The sequence below is a fragment of the Biomphalaria glabrata genome, chromosome 9, assembly GCF_947242115.1.
Source record: "Biomphalaria glabrata chromosome 9, xgBioGlab47.1, whole genome shotgun sequence".
NCBI classification, from domain to species: domain Eukaryota; kingdom Metazoa; phylum Mollusca; class Gastropoda; family Planorbidae; genus Biomphalaria; species Biomphalaria glabrata.
In genome coordinates, this window is record NC_074719.1 from 2,537,452 (window position 1) to 2,565,376 (window position 27,925).

The 27,925-nt window shown below is 33.5% G+C and overlaps 1 protein-coding gene across 6 annotated transcripts; it reads right to left on the bottom strand.

Moving 5' to 3' along the window:
* Positions 1-27,369, bottom strand: LOC106074790 (uncharacterized). 6 transcript variants are annotated; one of them, XM_056040551.1, is made up of 11 exons: positions 27,233-27,369; positions 26,744-26,797; positions 14,063-14,185; positions 11,422-11,561; positions 10,886-10,993; positions 8,386-8,521; positions 8,143-8,223; positions 7,610-7,751; positions 6,789-6,912; positions 3,590-3,795; positions 1-496 (listed from the first exon to the last, which is right to left on the bottom strand). In XM_056040551.1, exons 2-10 carry the CDS (start codon positions 26,778-26,780, stop codon positions 3,601-3,603), a joined length of 1,086 nt encoding a protein of 361 aa, XP_055896526.1. In that variant the 5' UTR covers positions 26,781-26,797; positions 27,233-27,369; the 3' UTR covers positions 1-496; positions 3,590-3,600. The 6 variants fall into 6 exon arrangements, with proteins under 6 accessions (XP_055896526.1, XP_055896527.1, XP_055896525.1 ...); XM_056040552.1 differs by having other exon boundaries at positions 11,422-11,558; positions 27,079-27,367; XM_056040550.1 differs by having other exon boundaries at positions 27,079-27,366.
* Positions 27,370-27,925: the final 556 nt, after the last annotated feature.

The window sequence follows — 27,925 nt, forward strand, 5'->3', positions numbered from 1 at the left end:
TTGATACTCATCTACTTTTAATAAGACTGCAGATAAAGTGATACATTTTTTTTTCATTCATTTAAAAAAAATAACTTAAAGTTGAGTTTTAACATAACACAAAAAAAACATTTCATAAATATATACAGATCAAGTAAAAAAGAAACTGATGACAACTGAATAAAGTAATGTAATCCTACTGGCATGTAGGTATGTATACAGTACTTTAAAAAAATATATGATTTTGAATATAGTAAGAACAAAATACAATTGACATGAAAAAGACTGAATGAAACTGGTAAACAATAATTCTAAATACCCTAATTAAACAAGAAGCCAAGATAAAAGTTGAAATAAAAAAGATTTTAAAAAAATAAATAGTTCACAAATTTTAACATCAATAATTAAATTAGGGTTCTTAAATGTTACAGAAGTAACCTGAAAACTTGAAATATTTTGCCAGCCAACAACCAGGTGTTTTTAAAGGCTACTAAGTTAAACTCAGTGCCATGTTGAACTGAGGAAAAGTCAAAATAAAATTTCATTACATGTTAAAAATAAAATAAATATATATTGAAACACCTAAAAAATTTAATCTGTGTGTACACTTAAAAGCCATGGTAGGACACAATGTTAAGGCTAGTCACAAGTAATGTCACATTATCATGATTGCAAGTCCAAGTGCTGAATGGACCTCATTCACCAATCGTAAAGAAACAACATTTAGTCACGTGATCTTATTGATAAAACAATGAAAAAAACTGTCACGTGACAACCATCATGAATTAAACATGAGATCGCAAATTATATAGAAGATATAGAGAACCACGTGGCTAAATGTTGTTTGTTTACGGTTGGTGAATGAGGTCCATTAGGTGATGTCACAAAAAAAAGGATAGAGGTTTTGGGGAAGAGATAATGACAGTAGTTGAAGTTTTGCTAGTCAATTGAAGTCAGGGTCGGTTAGAGTAAGGACTTGATCAAAATGTTGCTAGTTTAAAGTAAATACTTGAATAGTCTATTTGATCATCTCTGATGCAATAAAATGGCATTGAATTGTATTTTATCTATATTTATTGTTTCAAGTTTGAGTTTAACTCTAGAAAATTATATCTACATTGTGCCATTTTATTGCATCTTAGTAGTGTTTTTCTTAATGGCATCTCCGAATTCTCATGTTAGATGTTTTGGAGAAGATACAACACAAATGTAAGTCTTCAAACAACTGAGTGACACTATGATTGAAAATGTCTAACTAAAGCAGTGATGGGAACACTTTAAAAAATTTTTTAGGAAATTCTCCAAAATTATGTTGCATATTAATTACACTGCAAGAGCTTTTCTGTACTGATACATCCAAATTGCATGCAAGGCACTATTGTCTGTACATTTAGATGAAAGGACTTTGACAGCTTTATATTGGTCCAGACATTCTAAACATTCTATAATAGATAATTGCTTTACTTGTTGTCACGGATGAATGTGTGTATGTATGTATAATCTATTTTTACACGAATGACCGGAAGTGTGTTAGTTGTCAGAGAGAGTCCAGGGTGTGTGATATGCCGTAAAGATTATTAAAGTTTCTGTGTTTGATCGAGTGTTACTTGTTTATTTGTAACTACAGCTGAACCAGGGACACCTAGACGTATCGGTACCCAAGGTAGTTTCTAGTGAGTTATCAGTAGAAATATATATAGAAAAGCTGTAACACTTGTATTGTAACAACTTCTCTCTCAAATATTATAAAGAATTACTGCAATTGAAAATCAGAACATGCTTGAGTATTGGAAAGTATTTTTGAAAGTATGTTTGTTTCACTGGTCATTAAACTGTACATGTATGAAAAAGAACTTTCCTTGGCTTCACTAAAAATGCTTACAAAAGCAAATGAGACAGCTGTTGAATTTAGGCTTTCCTTGTGTGACTCACTTTCATGCAGATCTTTAAGTTGTTATAGGTCTTTTAAAGCAGCAGTTTTTAGTTTATTAGTTAGAATTAAATATAGAAAAAATTAAATGTATATTAGTCACTATTAGATCTACATGTACATTCCTAAATAAAAGTCTATCTGCTAAACTAAATGAAAAGTAATAAAGATCTTTATCTAGGTGGTAATCTGTAAATTTTGTTTTGCTTCTAGATCTAGAAGCATTTGTGACCTTTAAATGGTATCATTCTTGTCAATAAAATCTATATTGACCTAGATCTAGTAGATATTGATTTCTATCTACTGAACATCATCTCAGTAGATTATGATCATCTTCATTTAATTCTAGACTCTCTGTCAATCTGATCTACTTATAATCTAATATGGATCTAGATTACAACATATACTCAAGAGTAAAAGATTAGATTCACTATATAAAAGTCTAGTTTTGTAAAGTAAGCCTACTAGATCTAGAACTTAGATCTATTCTGTTCCAGTTTCCTATAGAAAACTCCTGGAGAATGGCAGGCAGGCAGGGAATGAATGCAGGCAAGGTTCAAGATTACTAGATCTAGGGCCATCGTAACAACAGGCAGGGCATAGCAGCAGGCATACTCTCACAACTCTGATATTGCCTATTCAAAGACTATATCTAGTATTCAAATTACCGAATCTAGATCTAAACATCTATCTAAACTGATTCCATTAAAAAAAATTTTTTTTTAAATTTTTGTCAAATAAATAACGGGGGGAAAAAAATTGGATTTTTATATTAGAAAAATGGATCAGAGACATTTTTGGAAAATTCCAATCACTGCTTAAGTGCCATTCGTTAAAGAAACATTTTCATATGGTTAGATTCAGTTAAGATGTAGATCTACATCTACTAAAAAAAACTAGACTAGATATATGAGATCATCAATTTAGATTACTCTAATATGGGTGTGTACACTCTTTTATCTGTTCTAGAAGTAAATCTGGATTTTTAATGACTATTAGAAAAAAAAAAAAAAATTCAATTTACCATTACTAAATTAGTTAAGGCTGAAAACTTAAGATATATCTTTATTTCAGGCATAGTACATAATTATTATGCTGAAATGACAGGTTTTGTAGTTTAATACTGTTATGACCCTATTGGCGGCGCAAAAGGGTTAACTATAGGCTCAGCTGACACACACGTGAATCACTCAGGTCAGCGGGGCCTTGGACAAGGGACAGTACTACGATTACACGATTACACGCAAATATGACCAATGTTATGGTCATGTGATCGAAAGCCTGCGTGTACGAGGACACAGTGTGTAGGAAAGGGGCAGTTCAAGACCGGAGAGCGTCGAGACCGGGACTGTTAGTCGGCCATGAAGTCGGTCCTGGTTGAGTCCTCATGTGTTGATGTACAAGTCCAGAAAGAGAGACAGTAGAGTTTTGTACGGTGATGTACAGAGTGACATTTTAGTTGTTGAAGTTTGATGCCAATTGTCTAGTATTGGCTGTTATCTACTTATTCACTCATTATTAAAGTACCCGATATTGTGGAGCTCTTGTTGTCAAGTTCTTGATGTGTTGATGTATTGTGTTGTGTTTAGCAGTGTTTACAGAAGGCCTGATGATTAGGAGAGAGAGGATCGTAACAATACAATACTGTATAGATCTATTAAATAAGTTGAAAAGATTTACCTTTACAGGCTCTATTTTTGTGCTCTAGGCCTAGAAAAATTTTCTCCAGGCTGGTGGGACAGTATGCATACTGACAAAAAAAATCCAAACAATAAAAAAAACAACACATCGATGACATTTTGATATTCTGCAAGTAAGATGAAGGCAGCCTTTATGACTGAAGGATACATTAATGCCAATGTAACTGCTAGTGCTGCCACCAAAACCTAAAAAGATGTATATTTTAAAAATAATTGTATTTATATATCAAAATACTTTATGCCTAACTAAAAAAATAGTCATGTTTCCTTCCCTTCTAATGATTTAGTTTATGTAAATGATAAAATGTTTGACACAGCACTAATGTTAAAAATAACACTAATTACTCATAAATAATATATGTAAAGATAAGCCAAAACTAGTTTTGACTAAATCATTAGTAATTCTTCATGTTAGGCCGTGGCATAGCAAGGTACCCGTGCACCCCTCCCCTCTTTTCAATAAGAAACTTGTCTGTGAAAAAATAAATAAAAAAAGGGTAGCCTATCTAGTTCTACGTCCATTATTTAACAGTAAACAGATCCAATATTTATTTCCTAAAACAGCATTTTTCTTGCATTTTAAGTAGCTAAATCAGAAACCAGTGCATCTATTTCTAAATCTGTGGCTGTTTCTCACTCAAATAAAGAAAAGCAAGTAAAGTCAACTTCTTTCTCTCCTAATTGATGACACCACAGTTGATTATACTCTACAACATAATCGAAAATATAATCGCTGATGTTTATAAAGTCACTAGTTCAGTTTTCTCCCAAAATGTATTTAAATGATTATAATGCAATCTTGAATAGTTTCCCTTTCAAAAAAAAAGAAAGATTTTTTTCCTTTTTAATATCTTTTTACCAAAACATGCATTTTGAAATGAAATTACGGGTGCATAAATATTCTTTATTAATTTTTTATAGGGTGGTGACATGGGAAAGACAAGACAATTATTTTAAATGTTTAACATATGTTAAGTACAGGGTAGTGAAATACTTATGAGCAAAATGAATAATTTGGTCAGAACATGAAAAATAATTATAACTGCAAAATGCCTATTAATTCACATTTATACTGTATTATACATTTCATTTTTTAACTCCCAAATTAAGATTTTCCCCATAAATGTACAGTAGTACTAAATGTGAAGTATTTTACTGTTTACACTCGTGCATGTTCCAGAACTGTGGAACAAGCTTACTAGTTGTTATCTTCGTGACTACTGACTACTGACAAATTACTGTCAGCATCAATCTGTTCGTACACTTTTTACTTTCAATAAAAATGCTTGTTCACTGCTAAACTGACCCAAACACAATGTGAAAGTTTAGAAGCAAAGTTTTTTAAGTGTCAAAAAAAAAAGCTTCTGGCACCCATTAAACTTGTACTTTTCAACCATTTCACTAGAAATAGTTTCACCTTTCAGAAAACTTTGCTTGAAAATATTTAATATCCACACTCATTTCATGTGCAAATAACCCATTGCAATACTCCCAAATGAAAAACAAGTCTGTCTTACACTCTTCATTAGAAATATTAGTAAAAAAGTCACATCTAATGCTCTTCAAGGAACATAATTTCTCCTTTGAGAATACTTGAATTCTTAAAAAACTTGAATAACTTGAATTCCATATTCTTTGACATTATCTAGCTTATGCAAGGCCAACGAATACTATTGTGTAACTAGTGAAGTTTTTCCCCCCCAAATCTTCTCAGTATTCTTAGGAACTGCTTGTCTTTACAACTGTTAGGTCTGATGAGTTTGATCACTGAGATTGTTAAGGTAATAATATGTTTGATGATATTCAATGCAGCTTTGCGCACACTTCCAGTTAACTGTTTATGGTTGGGATATTGTTCTTTAATGTAAAAAAAAAAAAAAAAGTTTTTCCTCAGTCAAAGCACCATCAATTTTTACACTTGCCATCTTCTTCCAAGCCAACCCAACACTCTCAATGCAGTTCTTCATCATATTGAATAAATACTGGCCTGAAAGTGTGTCTTTGAATGTTTGGGAATATTACCAATAAGAATAATCTTCATTTACTTTAAACCATAGATGCCAGAAATGAAGCCCCATTTTGCCTGCAAGGGTGGGTCAGCAACCCCAAGAAGCCTGCAAGCATTTACAGCTATTTTATATAAATATAAATGTATGTTTCAACCTTTTATTTTTTTATATATGCACACTGATACTATATTAGTATAAATCAAACTTTGTTGCACCTAAGTTAAAAGTTAGCTCTATTTCATATAATAGATCTAATAGTTCTATAAAAATGTATTGGCTAAAAGAGTAGTTAGTAGATCTTATCAAATCTTAGTTAACTGTAACTCCTAATAGTAGCTTAGACTTATTTTCTAGATCTAGCCAAGATGTTATGTTTATTTGTTGTTGTTTTTTTTACTTAGTTTTAGATATAGTTAATTAGATTATTTATTAGCTCTAGTCTTTGTATGAGCCTAGATTATTATTATTATTTATAGATCTAACAAAACACTTGTAGTATTTTTAAAAATAATTTAGATATAGAAGAAGCTGGGTCCTAGATAATCTATATTCTTTGATTCTAGATTTATGATAGGTCCGTATCCATATCTAGGTCCAATAAACTACTAAGTATTAAGATCTAAAATCTAAATTCTGGGCATAGTCTGTAAGTCTAAGTCTAACTTTTCTGAGACAGATCTACTAGGTCTAAAGTCCTTGTATAATAGATCTAATATATTAATCTAGAAAGACCTAGATGCAAATTATATACTCTAGAATTAGTTCTAGATATTGAAGTTAGATCTAGATACTAGACTCTCTAGTAAATAGTCACAAGTATCCAGTAATGCTAACTGATAGTCTAGAACTAGACTAGACTAGAGCATATAAATCTAGTAGAAACAAGTAGTCTAGATGTATGATTCTTTTATATATATGTATATTATAATTTTTCTAGTATATTTACTAGAAATCATAGAATTTAGATCTAAATCTAGATCTTTAATAGAATAAATTAAATAATTGTGTTCTAAACGAGACATGATGAGCTCTTTGTATAGAAATTTTTTTTTTAAACTTTCTCGCGTCCCATTGCATTCTACTGCAATAGGTATTAAACGTAAAAAAACACTGTACTGCTGTAGGAGCTATTGGGTTTAAGTCTAGCACAATACAAATAAAAAATAATACCTTCAGTAGTGTGTGATTTGAACCATAAAGACAATATTGCACAAATTGTAGATTGTTCATGGAAGTTGTTGTCCCTATTCGGTGTAAAGCTCTTCGCACTATTTCATTCGGGCTATCTGCTTCTCTAAACAAATATGAAATAATTTTTATGATAAAAAGACAATACATTCTACCTCACAATTAAAATCACTTACAGTAGTAATCAGCTTAAAAAAAAATATATTTTTTTTGTGTGGAAGTTGTGATAAAGAGTTATTTTGAGTGACTAGTAGTGTACTGTTTGACTGTGCATGGACTAGTTTCTTTCTTTATTGTTGTACTTGGTTGAGCGAACAGCTTATAAAGTGGGCAAGGTATGACTGGGTAGAAGGGGGTCAGTATGCGCTAAATAAAATGGAAAATCAAGATAATAAAGTTAATAATTATTAAGTCTTCCTTAGTGTGTTCAAGATATCTATTACAGAAGTTGTATCCCATTAGCATGCAATTATTTTTTTTAAAAACTACTATGCTGATCTTAAGGGCTACAAGAAGTTGAAGGTTAAATGTCTGTAAGTGATGGAGGATGGGGCAAATGTGTAAAGTTATGCTTATTATTTAAATATAATATGGTAGGTCTCAGGATAATGATGTGATTGGTGGGAAAGTGAAAAGTCAGCAAGGAAAACCGATGGCTTGGGAGAGTTTAAGTCATTGACTAACATGCATGACTAGATTGTTCTAGGGATATGCATAGAACATAATCATCTTTTTTTAAGTAACATCTGTATTTTATAAGATAATATATTATTTATTATATATATATATATTAGTAACCATACTTTGAAAATAATTTCATATAGGCTTCATCCATGTACATATTTGGCCTGCCAACTCTGCAAATTGAAGCTAGTTCGATGACAAAGTTGGAAAAAAATCCAGAACTCTCATTGTTGATCACAGCATGAACTATTTGCCCTCCTCCTTTAAAAAAAAATAAATCCCTATTTTAATAAAAATTTTGGAACAATTTAAATTCACTATTTGATCCACACATAAAAATATGTACATAAGTAGACAATGTTAAAAATAGATGAAAAAGGATGTTATGCATAAGTAGATAATAATAATAATAATAATCTTTATTGTCCGTGAGGAAATTTGTCTTACAATTTGTGCATTACACCAAACAGAACATAGTAACTATGAAAAACTATGTACATTCATACCTGACTCACTCATAATTTACATACGAAAAAAGTTTATATCAATTTGTTTCTATTTAATTTTAAAAGTAGATGAGACATGATGTTATGCATAAGAACTGGTCTAAAAAAATGAAACTTAGACAATTTTGGAGAAAAAAAGTTCTTACCAATATAAATCCCCCAATGCTTGCTAGTTCCTAATGAGAATTCAAGAACGGATCCTATTGAATACATTTCCCTGTAAGAATCTAAGGAAGTAGAGGTAATAAAAATATGTATAAATTGTATTAAAGAGTGAAATTGTGTGTAATTGTGGTCCCTCAAAGAAGCAAATTAAAAAAAAAAATTGTGCTAATGAAATAACAGATTGAATAAATTTTTTCTTAATGAGGTTAAACAAGAAAGCTTACCTTCCATGTCAACAGGGTCACCTCTCCAGTCACCATCTGTCATGTCAAGCTCATTGGAGAGGTCCCTACAATCATCAGTAGCTCCATGATTTTGTTCTGTGGCTAAATCTACATAAATTGAATGATCCATATACTCCTGTAATGTATCAATTTAAAAACTTTTTATACAAAAAAAAGTAATTAGTCAAGTGTAAATAAAAATATTCTCAATGTAAAAAAAACTTGAGAAATTCATTTAGTCTAAAATTACTGTCATCACAAAATGGCATACAAATGCAAATCACAAACCTAACAGAGCAGTAAATGGAAAGTGGACAGCAATAGACAAAAGATCATTTATTAAAACAAGCAAAAAAAAAATATAATAATTTAAAAAAAAAAAAAAGATTATATTATATATTAAGTGTAGTTGTATCAATTTGGATCATTCATTAAATTTGTAATAGATCTAGACCAGTGGTCTTCAACAGGGGCAATTTTGTGAAATTGGGAGGGGGCGCTGAGAGGTAGTAGGGAGCCCTAGGCAATTAAGTGGGACATAGAGATGAAAGAAGAAACTACAGGTGCAATGTAACCAAACAAAAAATTCCTTCAAAATTAATGCTGGCAAACTAATGATAGACTTGCTTTCTTCTAATGTAAGAACAGAAACAATGTTAGAAATTGACTTTGAAGATAGCCTTTTTATTCTCTGTTGCTGTAATCAGAGGGTATCTATTGTCTTTAGGTCTTGCGGGGGTAAACGTTTATGACTTGATAAACTAGGTAATATGCTTTTTCAATTTCTTGACACTTATTATCTATCCACTTTTTCTTCGCTTCTTTCATTCCCTTTCTAATCTGTTTGTTGACGCTTTTGTATTCGTGGACATATTTTGGGTCGGACAAATCTTTCCCTTTAAGCTCCCATCGCTTGTCACAAAGTTGGAGTATATCCTCTCTTACCCAGGGTTTTTTTTGGACGGGCAGAGCTTCCATAATATTTCCAGGGCTGTGTCTGTGACTGCTGTGCTTAGCATATTGACTTGTGTGTCGATATCCTGGCCATTGGAGTCCAAGATATTGAGGGCTGCAAATCGTCATACTTGTGCCTCGAATATGGCAGCTACTTGGGGATCGTTCAGCTTACCAGGTCAAATTTTATCCTGGTAGGTCCTTGTTTTGTTACCTTTTTTAGGTGTAATTTGAAGGTTATCATAACAAGGTCATGGTTGCTTTCAATGTCAGCTCCAGGAAAACTTATGGATTTGGCCATATGGATGCTTGCCTTAGACCGCTGTTGCACCATGATATTGTCGATCTAGTTGTGGTGTTCTCCGTTAGGACTGTGCCATGTAGTTAAAAGCAATTTTTGTGGCATCCTAGTGTGTTAGCCAGTAAGAGATTGTTGTATTTCGCAAGTTCTAATAGTCGTTGACCTCCTTCATTAGTTGAGAGGTTACTGTATCTTCCACATGTGCCTTTCCAGGTTTGGTAGGAGTCGATTCCTACTTTGGCATTCCAGTCTCCTTGTACAACAAGGATGTCCTTTTTCGGGACCTTATTGACCACTTCCTGTAATTGCTCATAAAACTTTTCTACTGCCTCATCGTCATATATTGATGTAGGAGAGTATGCTTGAATGATGTGATTTTGAAGGAATGACAGTGAAAAAGCATACCAACTGGTGAAGGACCTCACTACCTCAAAGCATGGAAGAACTAACACAATACAAACCAAAAACAATAGAGGCTTAACTGAGGAAAAAGATGTATTAAAAAGATGAACAGAAGGAAAATCTCCACGAGTTGACAACATTCCTGGTGAACTTCTACAGGCGGGAGGAGAAACCATGATAAACGCCCTCTATACCATTTGCAACAAGATCTAACAATCAGGTGAATGGCCCAAACCCAAGACCCAATCACTCATCGTCACCCTTCCAAAGAAAGGCAATTTACAACTCTGTCAAAACTATCTCACCATCAGCCTCATAAGCCATCCCAGCAAAGTACTGTTAAAAATCATACTAAACCTACTAAAACCAATAGCAGACAAAATCATATCAGAAAAACAAGCAGGTTTTAGACAAGGTCACAGCACAATAGAACAAATCCTAAATCTCAGAATACTCTGTGAAAAATATCTCCAACACCAAGAGAATCTTTTCCATGCCTTTATTGATTTCAAGAAAGCTTTCGATCGAGTAACCACTGTGGCAGGAAGCTCCTCATGAAAATAGGTTGTTATTTACAAATTTACTTTCTACAAACAATAAAGGGGACTAAATCAACTTAAACCACCTTATCAGTCAAGTAAAATTTCTTTCTCTAGTTCAAGATACTCCACTAGCTAATTACCAATAGTTAAATAAGTAGTTAATTTTCTTTTTATTGATTCTTGTGGTGGCATGTAAAAGAAATATTGGGTTTGGGAGCAATAACGTGTATGAACTTATAAACTTTTTTACCAGACAGAGTGAGTTGATATAAGCTTTGTAAATGGAGTTTTAACAAGCTACCTTGTTGTTGTAAGTAAGAGCTTCCAGTAAAGACTCCTTTGTCTTGAAATCAATGTAAGCATATCCTCTAGGGCACCCCCCTTCACACATTATTCTAACAGTTGCTACCTAGGAAAACAATATGGTTTATGTTAATTGCAAGTTTTCTGACATTTTCACATAAATCCACACCGACTCAATGTAAACACATGGAGGCAGACAATGACTAATAGACAAGTTTTACATTTCAATAGCTATTTTTAGATTCCGATGCAACAGTTCTTTACATGGTAAATTATGGGGTTCACAGATATAGACATTGTAAGAAATAAAAAGATTTTTTTTTATTGAAAAGAAAACATTAGATTCATTAAAAATGTTTATGTCTAGTTTTAAGTATTCTTTTGAATACCAATTTTGAACAATCTTTAGATCTAGACTTAGATCCTCCAGAGCCTTCATTACAGAATAACAGTCAAAACTATTTCCTTCATTTCTTCCTATCATCCCTCACTGTCTATATCATTAATTAAAAAGCATCAAATATATCTACTTACATCTAATTTGGAAAAAAGCTGCTCCAAGTCACTCGCTTTGGTATCAGATGAAATATTACCAACATATGCACAAAATGGTCCATCATCAGGAATTTGAGAAGTAACTTTTGGTCCATTTGCTACCTTGCAATAAAAGTCTTCTGAAAGCCATTATATTCTGGATTAACTTATGGCCGTAAGTATACATGGGGTGATTTTTTTCCAAACCCTAACCCCAATGCACAGTAACCCATAACTCTATGTATAAACGTGCGCAAAATCTAAAAATAGGTTAAAATATAAATAATTAGTATCTATATATATATAACTCTCTTCATGGCTCAAGAGTTTGGACACCAAGTAATGGAAAGATCACTCTTTATTTCTGCAAGTCAGACTGACTAGAATTACCACACATAATTTTAGAGGCGAAAAAAAAAATGGGGAGGGGGGGGGGGAGAAAAAGAATTATTCACCTGTCACTAAATAGCAGGGCCGGACTTAACCATTGTGACCAAGAAGTCATGGAAAGAGAACAAGTAATCTACTCTGAATTCACCCGTCACTAAATAGCAGGGCCAACTTAACCATTGCGGGGCCCAATGCGAAACAGATTTCGTGGGGTCAAGTTTGTGTAGGGATATGGATAATAAGTGAAAATTAAGAGTTTGTATTAGAAAATAAATTTGTCTTTGCATTTTATTCATTCTTTACTACGTAGAGAATTACTTTACGAGTGTAGCGAAGTCATACAGTACATCATAAGATTTCTGTTTCCTACATAGATCACGCTCAATAGCAAAAATTACCAAATGTTTCAATCTATCTTTGAGAATTGTTGACCTCAAGTAATTGTTCATTAGTTTGAGGCGCGAGAAGCTTCTTTCACCAGATTCCTCAATTATGTAACAATGCCGTTTTTTTATCGCATGTAGGATTGGCGTTTTTCATATTGAATGACATCCAAAAAGACAATTTTTGTCTATGTATTTCAGGATATTTGTATGAGTTTTCAAAAGATTTTAATAATTTCTGGAGATCTCCAGGAGCTCCTGGTAAATCAACAGGAAGCCGCGGGAACTCTGTTACAAGTTAAAAAATAATGATTAATTAATGTAATAATTTATACACCTAGAATAAACGTGAGTCCTATGAAAGTAAGGGGAAACTGCGGTCGCATAGGTTGCAGTGGCCTAAGATCCGCCCTGCAAAATAGCGGCGTATGCTATTACGCCGCCGGTCGACTAGTATATTGTAATAACTTAAGTGAGGCAACTCAACGAGGCACATATATCTTTATTTACACGACATCACAAGTTCGTAAAACATCATCTTTCTTAGGCACAGTCTTTTCACTTCAGCTCTCAACTTGGGCGGAAATCGTTCTCCTCTCTTCCTAATGTTGACATCCTTTTTAGTCTAGTTTATCACAGTGCGCACTTTCTAGCTTAGATGTCGGTGCGCATGGCGGAGTTATAACAATATTATGAACTGTATTTACACTAGAAAAGAATTCATATATAAATTGTGTGATTTCTCTACAAAAATTTTTCCACACCTTCTCTCAGAGGTTGGGGTGGTGTCAATTGAGTGGGAGCAAATCAGACGTCAACTGTAAGATTGAAATTGGTGAATTATTTAGTACTAGTCGACCGGCTGTGTTTAGGTCAAATCATATTTACAGTTACATAATTAAATGTTATATCTTTTTTAATAATTAATTATTATTATTATTATTATAGCTTTTAAATAGCGCTACTTTCATGCTTATAGCATGCTCAGAGCACTTTGGTCCAATCTTATTTGTGGACCGGTGGGGGGTATCTAGGAGTCAGGTGTCGAACCTCAAGCCCCCTTCTAGGTAGCCAAGTTCAAGCACACTTAGCCTCTCGACCACGCTTCCCTTTAAAGGAAGATAATAGAAATAAGCTTTAAAATTATTTTGAGGAATAAAATAAAAGAGCAAGAAAGAAAACAATATAGATTACCTATATCAATATACATAGAATGAATTTCATTATTATTCGCAGAACACTTTTTTTTTTATTTCAGATATCAGTTAACAGTACAAGTGTGATTGGAATGTCTTTCTATAGATAAATGGAAGCTTATTCTGAAATGCCCATCAGCCTATGATTAAACCACAAGCGGATCCACAATTTTTTAGAGAGGGGGGTGTTGTGAACTGATTATTTGATTGTCGCCCCTTAGTGTTTGTTTACATTTGTTAGCCTGTGTACTGACCATATTTCGTGTTGTGATTACTATCTGTGTAGTTATTTGACATTCAGTAAAATAAAGCTTTGAATGTAACATGGTTTATTATTAAGTACAATGGGGTGGGGGTGGGGGGGTTCCCAAACCTTTACCCCCAGTAAACCCTAACCCTATGAATACATGCACATATATATATATATATATATATATATATATATATATATATATATATATATATATATATATATATATATATATATATATATATATATATATATATATATATATACATACATACATATGATGGGTCAAAAAAAGAAAATGGAAAAGATCTACTATAACTTCCTGTCTTTCTTTAAATTCGACTTATCATTAATTTTTAGTTTGAAAGCTAACAAAGTCTAGTAGACCAATACGTTATTGCAAGTGAAAAAATGTCTATTACCAAGTTGGCAATCAGTTAGACTGGCATTTTCCGACAGGCTTTTTTTTTCTTTGATTTTGTCAGCATGGTGGCGATCTTGCAAGCAAGATGAAAGCTGTGTGGCTCTAGCTCTAGTTAATTTAGCTGAAACCATAAATTTTAATATTTAAATGGGGTATCAAAAAGCTCTAACTATATTAGTTTCTGCAGCCATATGAAAAACGTGGTGTAGAACAAGGCATAAAAAGGGAGTGGAGACGAAGTAGGTCCAGTAATGTACAGTCACTACTGTGACAATAGATGCCTGTAGAATGGACAGTGTCCACATTGTTTTGCCTTTTGTTAGATGCTATCTAGCCCTAGGGGGAAAAGGTCATGTGGATATCGGCGTGGCCGGTGTGACCTCAACAACTACATTAATATAGAATTAAAATCTGAGTTTACTGATGCCAAAATATAGAGACTGTTTGGAATAAATTTGGTGGACCCTATTCCCAACCAGCTGGGAATAGGCTTCAACCCTATTCCCAACCGGATGGGTCAATTAAGGTCAAAATCCTATTCACAGTCAACTGGGTCAAATTAGGTCAAATCCTATTTACAGTTACATAATAATAATTAAATGTTTTATCTTTTTTAATACCGGTAATTAATTTAAACGAAGATAACAGACAATAGCTCTAAAATTATTTTGAGGAATAAAATAAAATTGGTTTGATATTGTTAAATCTTTACAATTTATTAAACTTCTATGATTTTTTCCTAAAGGAATAATATATACTTTATTGGCTATTTTATTATAGAATTTCTATGTAATATTTTTGTTAAATCATTGAGCTTTTTTTCTTTTCTTTTAAAAGTCTGTGAGGAGAAATGTAACCATATGTGTAAACACATAGTAAAAGGCTATGTGTTGTTACGAATCTCACTATCCAGGCTCTCTGCAAACTGCACCATACACCACCAACTTAAAGAACTTGACAAGTCAGGGCTCCAAAATAATGTAAAGGTTTAATGTCCATAAATAACAGCCAATACTGTACAATTGGCAGCACGTAGAACAGTACAAATAGCTCTGCGATAACAAATATCTCTCCGATAACACCGTTCCGCCGTATCAAGTCTTGCACTGGCCTCTCCGTCTCGTTCCGGGCTTGCACTGGGTTCAACAGTTTGGGACTGACTTCACACACTTGGGCTCGTGTCGGACTCGATCACAGACCAAGATCAAGACGTCGTTCGTCTCAACTGTACTTGACAGTACTCCGCACTGAACCGTCGTAATGCTCCGTACAGAACCACACCGTTGAACTGTGCTGTAGTTGACCATGTTCTGAACTCCTGTCGTGAACCCGCTCTCTGAACCGTCTTGACTGCGTCGCCTCCGCTCTTTATATAGGGTCCCTACTAGCCTTCTCGAACCGGACAGAACGCCGCTCGACGTTTCTAGGTGGTCAACTCTTGTGATGCTCCTGAGCTCTTGTTCACGACGGCGATCCTTCCCGAACTGTCCTGTTGACACTCGACTCGACTGACAGTCGTAACTCGTCACGGTTGACCGCTCGTCTAGCGCTGGCCTGGGGCGATTTGCGTCGTCTGACTACAAACACACCACTACCCCTCTCTGTGCCACCACCAAGTTTATAACAGTATGTTGGAAAGCTGAGAGTTTTTTTTCATTTATGTTGGTTCTATTTAATATCAAAGTTTATTCTTCTCACTAAGGTGAAATAGGGGAGGCAAGTGAATAGGATATATTCTACACAGGATGTTATAATATCTAAGTTGTGGCAGAAGTAGTGAAAATCTTTGAGAGATTGTACAGCAATAAGAATCAATGAATTATGATGACTATCCAACCAATCTTAGCACCATTTCAATAAATAAATATTCTCTCATAAAGTGCCATAGTCATGTTTACACTAGCCTTTTATATAGCAACCCTTCCAGTCAACACACACTGATTGGCAGGAAGTCTATACACAGTTAACTGGGGATAGACCAGAAGTCAACTGACTGGGAATAGGGTTTTGATCCTACTTGATCCATCCAACTGGGAATAGGGTTGAAGCCGGTAGAAGCTGGTTGGGAATAGATACTTTGATAAATTTTGGTGTTTGTAATCAAATAAATGGTGAAAAAATTGGATTAAATGAATACATATGGCCTCTTTTTCCTTAAATATAATAACAAACATAGATATAGGTTAGGGGTACAAATACAAGTAGTTATCCTTATTCTTAAACTAAAGTGTCTTAATTTATGAAGGGTTTAATACTCCATTGACCTATAAGAGATTATCAAATAATGTGCTGTCAAAGAAAAACTTTAAATTTTTGGCATATGCTAGATTCTATATGTTTGCATAGCATAAACTTAAAATTACTCTTAACTCTAGTGATTATTCTAGTCATTAGTCATTCTAGATTACTAGAATCTCTAGTCACCCTCATAGACAAGGCAAGGCTAGACAGACTAGAGATTATCTATTATAGATAGTCAAAAAACCAGGAAGTGCGGAAGTAAAAAATGACCGATAATTGTGAGATTGCGTTTTTGACTTTTTTTTTTTTACATAGGCCGCACTTGGAAATTTGTTACACTTTGAATGAAATGCGAGAAGTTTTAAAATTGTGTTATCGATTACTTTAGACAATGGCCTAACTAATGCTTAATTACGATTTTTTTTAAAAGTTATTTATCATTTTAAAATTTATTATCAAAAATACTCCTTTTTTGTTATTTAGCAATACAGGGTCCAGGAAAATGCCCCATGATCCATATTTTTTCTACGCTAGATATCATGCCTGGCCATAATTCTACCAAGTTTTATCGCGATATATCAAGCGCATCACTCAAAAACTTTAAAATACGGTAAGCATTGTGGGCTATGGAATTTACAGGTTTTGATAACAAAAATTTCATCCTCGACATAAAACCACTTCAGGCCATGTAAGACCTAATATTCTGGATATATTCAAATAGTTTTTGTGTATTAATACTGAACGCATTAATTTTAAAGCGCATTTGAAAAAAAATTGTTTCAGACGATTTTGATCCCATTTTTAAAATATCTTGTTATTTTCTGCCATCACAACGCCGCCATTTTGTTCACACCCCTCTGACATTTCTTGTAGCTCTAGAAACGATAATTTTTTAATTTCATCAATATTTACATTCTAAACAAGTGAAGTTCATAAATATAAATGAAATCAGATTTGTGAGCTAGAAATTTACTACGAATACTAGATCTACTATTAAATTTCTTATCGCCCCACAAAACTCAATTCCAACTTTTTAACTTGGGAGAGTGTCTCGCTGGCTGAGCCAGCAACAAGCTCTCTCATCACTTTTTCCATGTCAACCAATGTTAGGTCAAAACAGCACAAAAAAAAAATCATAACTTTCATACTGTTAAACATACAGACTACAGTCATAATTTATACACCATTATTATTATTATAGCTTTTATATAGCGCTACTTTCATGCTTATAGCATGCTCAGAGCACTTTGGTCCAATCTCATTTGTGGACCAGTGGGGGGGAGGGGGTATCTAGGAGTTGGTTTTCTGTGCTGCCTTTAGACGCTCAGTAAACGCAACTCTGCCCGAGTCGGGTGTCGAACCTCGAGCCCCCTTCTAGGTAGCCTTAGAAAGTTCTTTTAAAGTATTTTTAATGATGTACTAATGAAAAATTGTTTTTTTTTTCAAAGATAATTTTTTTTTACCTCCCTATATCTATTATAATTATTAGATAATTAGATCTCTACTGATTCTACTATCTAGAAAATGTCTAGATCTAAATCTAAGATATAGAGTAAAGTGCGAAGTTCGAGCAGCCCCGATTTGTCAAGAGGTTCGAACAGTTCACTTTTTATTGCTAAAAGTTTTTTATTTGAATGTTTACCAAATTACTACTATATTGCTACTGTGCATGCACCTTTTTTCTTCACTTCCCACACATACTATTTCCTTTTCCTTGTAAAGGCTAAGTTCATGGTGAGGTCAAACTCAGGAGGTGTGGAAATTCTTTTTTACTACCCAGTAGTGAAGGAAATGGATAATGGGCTATTTTTAAGTCTGATGGCTCAACAGCTTAAAGAGACTATTTGAAGTTTTAGAGGGCGGGAAATGGTGCAATGGATGGTGTTCTTGCGCTGGAGTAAAAAGAAAATGACTTTATAGTGAAAATTAAATATTATAACATGTTTTTAGATATATTTACTTTGGTCTGTTCGAACCTTCCATCAACTCATTCGAGCTTACTAACTGGGGAAAAATCTGCTCGAGGAAAAGTACGCTTGGCGATACCTACCCTACACCTCTTTGACCTCATATTTAATTTTAACTAAGCCTAGTGATACAATAAATCTGATCTAATTTTATAGAAAAAAGACGAGGAATTCAGAGATACCATCAATTTTTTTCATAGGTCAGACTGTTACGGTGCTATAAAATTCCAAACTTGAAAATTGCTGACAGTGGGCTTAATACTTTCGAACTTCGCACTTTACTGTAGATTAGGGGTGCACCGGATAGTACTTTTTGATATCCGGCCGGAGCCGGATATGACTGGATAGTAAAATTTGATATTCAGCCGGGGCCGGATACCTAAGTGTCTTGTAAATAGCTTGTATTGCTGAGCATTTTACGAAACTGTTAAATAACATACCTATATTTGTTGGTATTATTTTTTTCCTTTGATATATCTTATTGTTTTAAACTCTGTTACTGATTGATTTATTAAAGATTAACAGTATTTATAAACAAAAATTAATTTGTGTAGCATGAGCATGTCTGTGTGTATGTACGAGGCCACCAACTATAAAGGCTGTGTGTTGGAGGGTCAATGTAAAATATGTTAGTATATATTTAACTAGTTACTAATGTAAATCTCTCATCTGGCTTGTATGGTGGTTGGATGTATGTGTTCAAGAATTTCTGACCAACAACTGGTCATCAGATTTGTAATTTTAAGTCCAAAGACTGCTTCTGGTTCTGGCTTTAAGGGCTTAATACTGATAGCTGTTAGTTAATTGTTGGAATCTGAAGCGTAGTAGGTTATATATTTATTAATCCATTTGCGGCAAACGATATTTTATTAACAGCAGGAACATCTATTATACAGACAAGGAAAATAGCTCAACGAAATCTCAACGTCGTTCTTGAGGAAGGGAGGAGAAACTATTGCACCAAGCTAGAAGACTCAATTAAGACAAGTGACATGAGACAGGCATGGGGCATCATGAACAAAATGGCAGGAGCACAAGTCAAAATTAAAAATAATCTTGCTACAAGAGACGAAAAAACATTAGCCAACGAGTTAAATGATTTCTATTGTCGCTTCGACAAGAAAGATTTTAATTATCTAAGACTCAAAGCCCTTGAGGATGTCAATATTAACAACTGCTTAGAATTAGCGATTACTAAAGAGCAAGTTTGTAACATTTTCAAAAACGTCAACCCAATGAAAGCTGGTTGGCCTGATGGAATAAAAGGGCGAATCTTAAAAGAATGTGCTGAACAACTAGCTGAACCTTTCCAAGATATTTTTTATACCTCATTACTAAACCATGAGATACCACCTGTGTGGAAGTCATCTATAATTGTACTTGTGCCAAAGGTTTCCAAACCAAAAGAAATGAATGACTATAGACCTGTTTCACTTACTTCCATTGTGTCTAAATGTTTAGAAAAATTGGTTAAAATGTTTCTTCTGAATGATCTTTGTAATAAGTTAGACATAATACTATGGGCTAATGAATTTTTTATCCAGAGATCTCAGAGGGTTAGGGTAAACAATGTTATTTCAAATGAACGCATAGTTAACACAGGGGCGCCACAGGGGGCTGTGACATCGCCATTGTGGTTCATTTTGTACATCAATGATTTTCAATCCGATAGTCCTTTTTGCTCCTTCACAAAATTCGCTGATGATGCGGCTCTTCTTGCCATGCTCTCAGAGAGCTCAGACGTAAATGAGTATTTCAAAGAAATAGAACACATAGAAAAATACTGTAAAGATAATTTTTTATTATTAAATGTAAAAAACCCCAAAGAAATGATAATCGATTTTCGTAGGGAAAAGAAGGAAAATGATATTGTTTCTGTAGCTGGAGAGACTATTGAAATAGTGTAAACCTTTAAATACCTTGGTACTATCCTAGACAATAAACTAAATTTTACTGCAAATACTGATTACATCAGCAAAAAAGGGCAGCAAAGATTACGATTACTAAGAAAACTGTCCTCGTTTAATGTTATCGAAAAGGCCTTGGTTATGTTTTATCACGCTCATATCTGCAATATTTTAAGTTTCAATATCACTGCCTGGTATGGCAATCTGATCATTAAAAATAAAAATAAACTTTATAGAATCCTTAATGCTGCTGGTAAAATCATTGGCAAAAAACAAACCCCATTTGAGTAGTTGTTTGATACAAACATCTATAAAAAAGCTAACAAGATCCTCGAAATAAAGAATCACCCTTTGTGTCAGGATTTTGTGATTTCACCATCACAAAAGAGATACAAGACACCGAATAGCAAAGACAAACAGACACAAACACTCTTTTGTTCCCCTGGCAATCAAATCATTAAATAAGAACAATCTGGTATAAACTTTGTCACATGTAAATTATGAGTGAGTCTGGTGTGAATGTACACTTTGGTTTCTTATAGTTATAATGTTTTTTGTTTGGTGTAATGCACAAATTGTAAGACAAATTTCCATATGGACAATAAAGATGATTATTATTATTATATTATTATACCTACTCATAGCCTGAGCCTTAAATGTTGCGAAGCATAGATTTAATTGTAGTCTGTAGGCCTATTATTGATATCTATGTTTAGATCAACTGTTATATAGATCTAAGAGAATTAGGAAAACCAACTATAGACAAAAAAAAATCACCCACACCCTCCTTACCAAAAAAAAAAACATAAATAGACTGATTGTAACAACCTGGTCAGATAGATGTAGTGAGCCTAGACATGTGGTCCTAGTGTAGTGTGTATAGATGATTGTGTTGACCTACACGCATTTTTTTTTCCTTGGGCATACGCAATAGTGTTTAGTGTGCAGGCAAAAAAAGATAACACATTGGCATGGTCAGTCAAGCATATAGATAAATTATATCTGTACCTTAGTTACAGAGGTCAAGTGTTTCTTAACATTCCAGCATAATTTTTTTTTGTTTGCTAGATCTAATTGTGGTGCTTTAGATCAATTTATTTTCTGCAATGTTAAATTTTACTGTAAGGTTTTCCTTTATATGTTAAGTCAATAGAATTAAACAATGAAATTAGTTTTCTTTCTAAAAGTTTTAATACAAGAGGAAAAAATAGACACTGTCAGGGAGAGATAAAGGGTGAATTTTTTTTTGTTGATCCTTTTTATAATTTATTGTCTTATGTAAATTGAACGTTACTTGTTAACTTAACCTTTATAAGTTAATTTACGCTTATTCAGTAATATTTCTTATTTGTGATTACCATGGACGAGTTTAAACCTAGGTCAATTGAGGTATTAATAGAACAGGCCCACATGTTTGGAATTAAGGGTTGAACTACGAGAGTTTGTTTTAAACCAACAAAAACTAGATCTAGAAAGATTAAAAGATTTAAACCGATAAAAACTAGATCTAGAAAGATTAAATTTAGAATTAGAAAGAAACGCAATAGAAGTGGTAAAGTTGGAAATAGAACTGGACGAGTTTAAACCTAGGTCAATTGAGGTATTAATAGAACAGGCCCACATGTTTGGAATTGAGGGTGATGAATTACGAGAGTTTGTTTTAAACCAACAAAAACTAGATCTAGAAAGATTTAAACCGACAAAAACTAGATCTAGAAAGATCAAAATTAGAATTAGAAAGAAAGGCAATAGAAGTGGTAAAGTTGAAAATGGAACTGGAAGTAAAACTGTCATTACAGGGAGATGTGAACTATAAAATAGAAATTGAAAATGACATATTAACTAATGAGGAACAAAATAACTGTCTGGATATTGATAATAATATAAGTGGGATAGAAGATAATGAAGAAATTGAGAATGTCTTATCAAGTAAGGAACTAAATGATTGTAATTATACTGTTAATGATATTAATGAGATAGAAATTGGAGGAGTAATAGAAAATATCTTAACTACTGAGGAACTTAATGATATTAATGAGATAGAAATTGGAGAAGTAATAGAAAATGTCTTAACTACTGAGGAACTTATTGATAAGGAACTTATTGATTTTCAGTTTATTGACAATAATATTATTCATGTTCTGAGACCATTTCACAGAGTACACAAACCATTAAAGAGATTAAACCTAACAAAAGGAGTTTATCAAGTTGTTGGTACTGGTAAAGTAAAACCAGACCCCAATAGGCTACAAATGTTTTTGTACCTAAAAATCCCCAGAAGACGAAAAAAAAAAGTCTTAAAGAAGTTTGTCAAGTTGTTGTTGGGGGTAAAATTAAACCAGACCCCAATAGGCTACAAATGTTTTTGTACCTAAAATTTCCAAGAAAAAGAAAGAAATCTTGACGTAGTGTTTCCCCTCTCCCAGTTGCTGAGAAGGGGGATGTCCACGAGGGTCGCCTGAATTCCCGAGTGCGACTTGACAATAGAGAAAATTCAGCATTGTCTGTCTTCATGTATTTTAATTATTTTTTTGTACCAAATCTTAATAGTTATTGTGTTTATCTAAACAGTACATCCGAAATAGCTTGTTGCACCAAGTAGATGGCTTCCTTCTGGTAAAGTGCAGAGAGCTGACATATAGAGAGCAGCATTACTTCATTAGTAGCGTGAGTGTCCAACGCCTAGACAGATACCTCTGATACCCAGGAGGATGCACAATTCAGTTTGACCACAGACCATTGTCTACTAGCAGATACACTGTCAAGACTTAGCATATTTGTATTAGTTATATCAGAATTCATTTTTTTCCCCAATACAATGTGAAACGTGCCTTTAACTATTAGAGATGATATCTTGTCGTATATTATTGCTATACATAGGAGTTGATCTTTTCTTGTATTTTTGCTGTTTTACATATTAAATATTAACGTGGGAAGGACTATGCCTGCCGACTTCAAATTGTAATTTAACTCTCCATGCCACTTTTTTTTTTTCTCATTTATTCTTTTCTCATTTATTCTTTTCTCTCTTTCCCTTTGTTGTAAATAGCTGGACATATTTCTTTTGTAAGGTTAATAAGGACTATTTCACTTTAATGTACATTATATACATTTGTTTGTAGATATATATGTTTATATATATGTATATAAGTATGTGTATGACACAGTGTGTGTATGTATGTATATTTATGTATATATTTGAATGACTGTTATCTAATAACAGTCATATCGTGAGAGGGGGGATGTCAGGGAGAGGTATGGCGAGAATGAATGTTAGTTTGATATGATTGTTATATCCCCTTGTTATGAATGTGAAGTGTTGCACGTGTTGTGGACTGAGTAATTAAGTCTTCGTTGAATGTGCGAGAGAATGTGTTAAGTCAGTAAGGTCTTGCTCCCGGTCCAGGAAGGTTGGACGTTTACTTCCTGGACTGGTATTTATGTATTTAAGTTGATGGACTGGTGTTTTGTGTATTACTATTTCATAAGAGTGATATAATTGTGTGCGTTATCAAGTATTAAAGTATTATCGATATTCATGAATATAAGGAGTTAGAGTTGATGTATATTAAGTGTTCGTATTTGAGTTAAGCAAGTATTAACAAGTGAAATTGAGTATTCATACCCCTAGCGAGCCTAGTCAACAAGAACAAGAGACAAGCAGAGAGAGCATAGCAGCAGCGTATATATATAAAGTCGAACCCTGACAACACACGCACATATTTGTTTTATTTTATTGTGCAACGAACGTGTGTTCAGCGCCCTAAATGACATTTCTCTCCAAGGAAACAAACTTAGTCTCATAATCTAGTGACTGTCAAAATTTCTCAACAATTTGCGTTAATCCAATCTGGCTTAAGAATGGTCAATGTCTATCAATACATTGTCATGGATTAAACAAATAAGAAGTTGGGGGTGTTGAGTCTCTTGAGCCCTCCCTTTAAAGTTAAAGATACCCCTGGTCAGTGTCTGTTTGGCTTGTAGTCCAGCCTCCTAATTGAGACATAAAGTAAACAAACTTATTGTCCAGGAAAATAGTATAAAAGGTGTGGCTTGTGGTCCAGACCCTTGATTGACAACAAAAAAAAACAAACTCATACCAGATTAATCTTATAGAGATTTGGCTTGTAGTCCCGCCCCTAAAAAATTCTTCTCCAAGTAAACAAACTCAGTTCCCTCATAAGAGATGTGACCTCTAGAAAGTGTCAACACGTTGACATCTAATGTGGTCAGCTGCCTATCTGTGAACTCAATGTTATGGACTAAACAAACAAAAGGAGGTGGGGGTTGCTCATCTCTACTTCTGGAGATATACCTCCACATCTAGACTTGTCTAGAAAGATTATCAGCATGACGTAGTTAAGGAATATTACATGTTTACTAGACCACTCAAAGGTCAAGACAAGCTTTTGAAATGTGCCAGACATCGCTGCTATGTATGTAATGCAAATTTATTATGTAAAGTGTTATTTCTATTTAGATTAACACGCCTTGTCTTTGTACAAAAAATATTTGGTGCATAGTCATAGTTTATAGTTCAACTTTTTGACTATTGGTTTATTTTTTATTAACATTGAGATTTAGTTAAAACTTCTTGTTGGACATCGTTTATCAGCGTAGACTACCTTTATATTGTTTGCCTTTCGCCTGTGTTGTTTCGATATTTAAGTGTTACCTCCGTTTGGCATATCTGGAAAAGACTTAGCGCGGAGGCGCATAACAATATTGTAATAACTTAAGTGAGGCAACTCAACGAGGACATTGACGTTTATTTACACGGAGACATGACAAACACAAAGGACATCTGCCTTGAGCACAGCATCTCCATATTGGCTCTAGACTTGGGCGGAAATCGTTAGTCCTCATGTCAACATCCGACTTGTTTAGTCACAGATAGTGCGCACCTTCTTTCTGTACTATCTTGGATGGCGGTGATCATGGCAAAGTCATAACAATATTAATAGAAATACATGTGTAGCTTTTACTATCCTTATCTTATCTTATATAATACAGACGTTACTTCAAAAAGAAGATGATTACGTCCTACACGTCATGCATTTAGTCATGCATATTAACCAATGACTTAAATTCTGCCAAGTCACTGGTTTTCCTGGCTAGCTCAGGCAACCCATTCCATGCTCTAATAGCACTAGGGAAGAAGGAGTATTTGTACAAATTTGTCCTAGCATATGGGACGAGGAATGTGCCTTTATCTTTGTGTCTTTCAGAGTATTTTATTAAATTTTGTTTTTGTATTTGAAGATTATGGTTCAGTATTTTATGTATGATTGCTACTTTACTTTTGAGCCTTCTGTCCTGAAGGCTTTCTAAATTTAGTGATTTTACTAAAGGTGTTACTCTAGTCAAATGTGAATATTCGTTTGTTATGAATCTCACTGCTCTATTTTGTGTCTGTTCCAGTTTCTTAATGTTTTCTTGAGTTGAGGGGTCCCAAACGGAGGATGCATATTCTATTATTGGCCTAACCAAGGTTAAATAACATTTTAGTTTTATGTTCTTATTTGATTTATAGAAATTTCTTTTAATAAATCCTAATGCTTTGTTTGATTTTTTTGTAGTTTCATCAATATGTGGATTCCATGATAGTTTTTCATTTATTATAACACCTAGGTATTTTGCGTTTTTAGTCTGTGTTACTGGTTTGCCATGAATAAGATAAGTGGAATTAATTTGTTTTAGTTTTTTTGTTACTCCAATTTGATTCCCATTTCTGTAATTCATCTAATTCTCTTTGTAAAATATCTGTGTCTTGTGTTGTTTTTATTGTTCTATATATTAAGTCATTGGTTAATATGCATGACTAAATGCATGACGCGTAGGACGTAATCATCTTCTTTTTTGAAGTAACATCTGTATTATATAAGATAAGATAAGATGCAATCGTCTGCAAATAATCTGACTTTTGTTCCTGAACTAATGCAATTTGGTAAATCATTTATGTAAATTGAAAATAGTAGTGGACCCAAGACTGTTCCTTGAGGTACACCTGAGTTTACTGTTATCGGTGTTGATTTAGAACCATTTATTATTACAGTTTGTTCTCTCCCTATCAGAAAGTCTTTAATCCACTGATGCAGTGGACCATTAATGCCGAGATATTTTAACTTTTTAAGCAAACTATGGTGGTGAACTTTGTCAAAAGCCTTAGAAAAATCTAGTAAGATAGCATCTATTTGTTCACTATTATCTAAACCTTTTGAAAAATCATCAATTAGTCCTATTAGTTGTGTTTCACATGATCTATATTTCCTAAAGCCATGTTGGTATGGTGTGAGGACATTATGTTTGTCTAAGTGGTTTATGATGTTGCTACATATTATGTGTTCTAGGATTTTACATGTGATGCTGGTAAGTGATACTGGTCTGTAGTTTCCTGGGTCAGGTTTACTATCCAATAGTGATATCCGACCGGAGCACGATAGTGAAAAAGTGCCGAATATTCGGCAGAAGCCGGAGCCAGAGCGACTATCCGGTGCACCCCTACTGTAGATAGATCTAGATCTTTGTTAATGTTTTAATTTATTGCAGCACTTGCTGACTTACCTTTCATGTTGTTTAAATTAGATCTAGATCTGTCCATCTTCTAGTCTAGTTATTCTTCATATGAAATATGAGTTACATATGATAATATTATATTATTATAATGATATACTCTATCTACTGACAATCTAGTCCTAGAGTCTATCTATAGAGTATTAGTATTATTATTAGAGACTAGACTAGTCTAAGTACTCTAAACTAAGTCTATTCTATATTATCTATATCTAGCTTCTAGATCTAGAACCTAGTATATAGAATAATATAGAGTCTAGATCTAGTATCATCTAGATCTAGAGTCTAGTACTAATACTATTACTAAGTACTAGAGTAGGACTTACTAGAGTCTTCAGTCTACTACTGACTAGTCAGTGTCAGTCTAAGTCTAGTCTCACAGACTCACTTGTCACTAGTATTATTTATTTATAGATTTAGATTCTATGACTTAGTGTCTTATGTATATAATTATCATATAGATCTAGAGTAGATTTCTACTTGATAGTTAGAGATTTAGAATTTATAGATCTAGAACTTGTCTTTGTGTAGAGTGACTCTTCCTTAATTCCCCCACGTTTCACTCAGAAAACTAGATCTCTAAATCTAGACTAGATAGACTCTATACATTTTTTTACATGGGTACATACAGCATAGCCAGATTTTCGTCTATTTCTTTTTCCCTAAAAATATCATTAGTCTACTCTGACAAGAAAAGTCCTGATTTTATTTTTTTTTAATTCTGTTTTTAATATTTTCTTGTAAATTCTATCATTTTAATATATTTTCAAGAAAAACAAAGTTACGAAGTTATAATTTTATAAAATATTTTATCATCTTTAATAACTTATTTGGCAAAAAAATTCCAAGACCGTGACCAAATTATCGTGGACTAAAACAGTGATTCTCAGCCTGTAAAAAGAGACCACCCTTGGGCGTCAAATGACCATTTACCATGCGCATAGGTAGGGTGACAAGACGTCCCGACTTAGGTATGACTCCCGCTTTTTGACAGTTTGTCACGCTTTTCATAAAATGTCCCGCCTTGGTAAAAAATAATAATCTTGACAACATTAGACTATTTTTAAAATCTTTTCTGATCTAGTAAGCCATCATTAAGGTACCTACTTCTCCAACATTTAAATACTTAATAGATAAGATAGATCGATTCACAGCCGGTAAAGATACTTTTTG

Coding starts and splice junctions, on each gene's coding strand:
- LOC106074790 (XM_056040551.1), bottom strand. CDS start 26,780: ATGGACAGATCTAGATCTAATTTAAACAACATGAAAG. Junction 14,186..26,743: donor TAATTTAAACAACATGAAAG/GTAAGTCAGCAA, acceptor TTATGGTTTCAG/CTAAATTAACTAGAGCTAGA. Junction 10,994..11,421: donor AGCTTTTTTCCAAATTAGAT/GTAAGTAGATAT, acceptor TTGTTTTCCTAG/GTAGCAACTGTTAGAATAAT.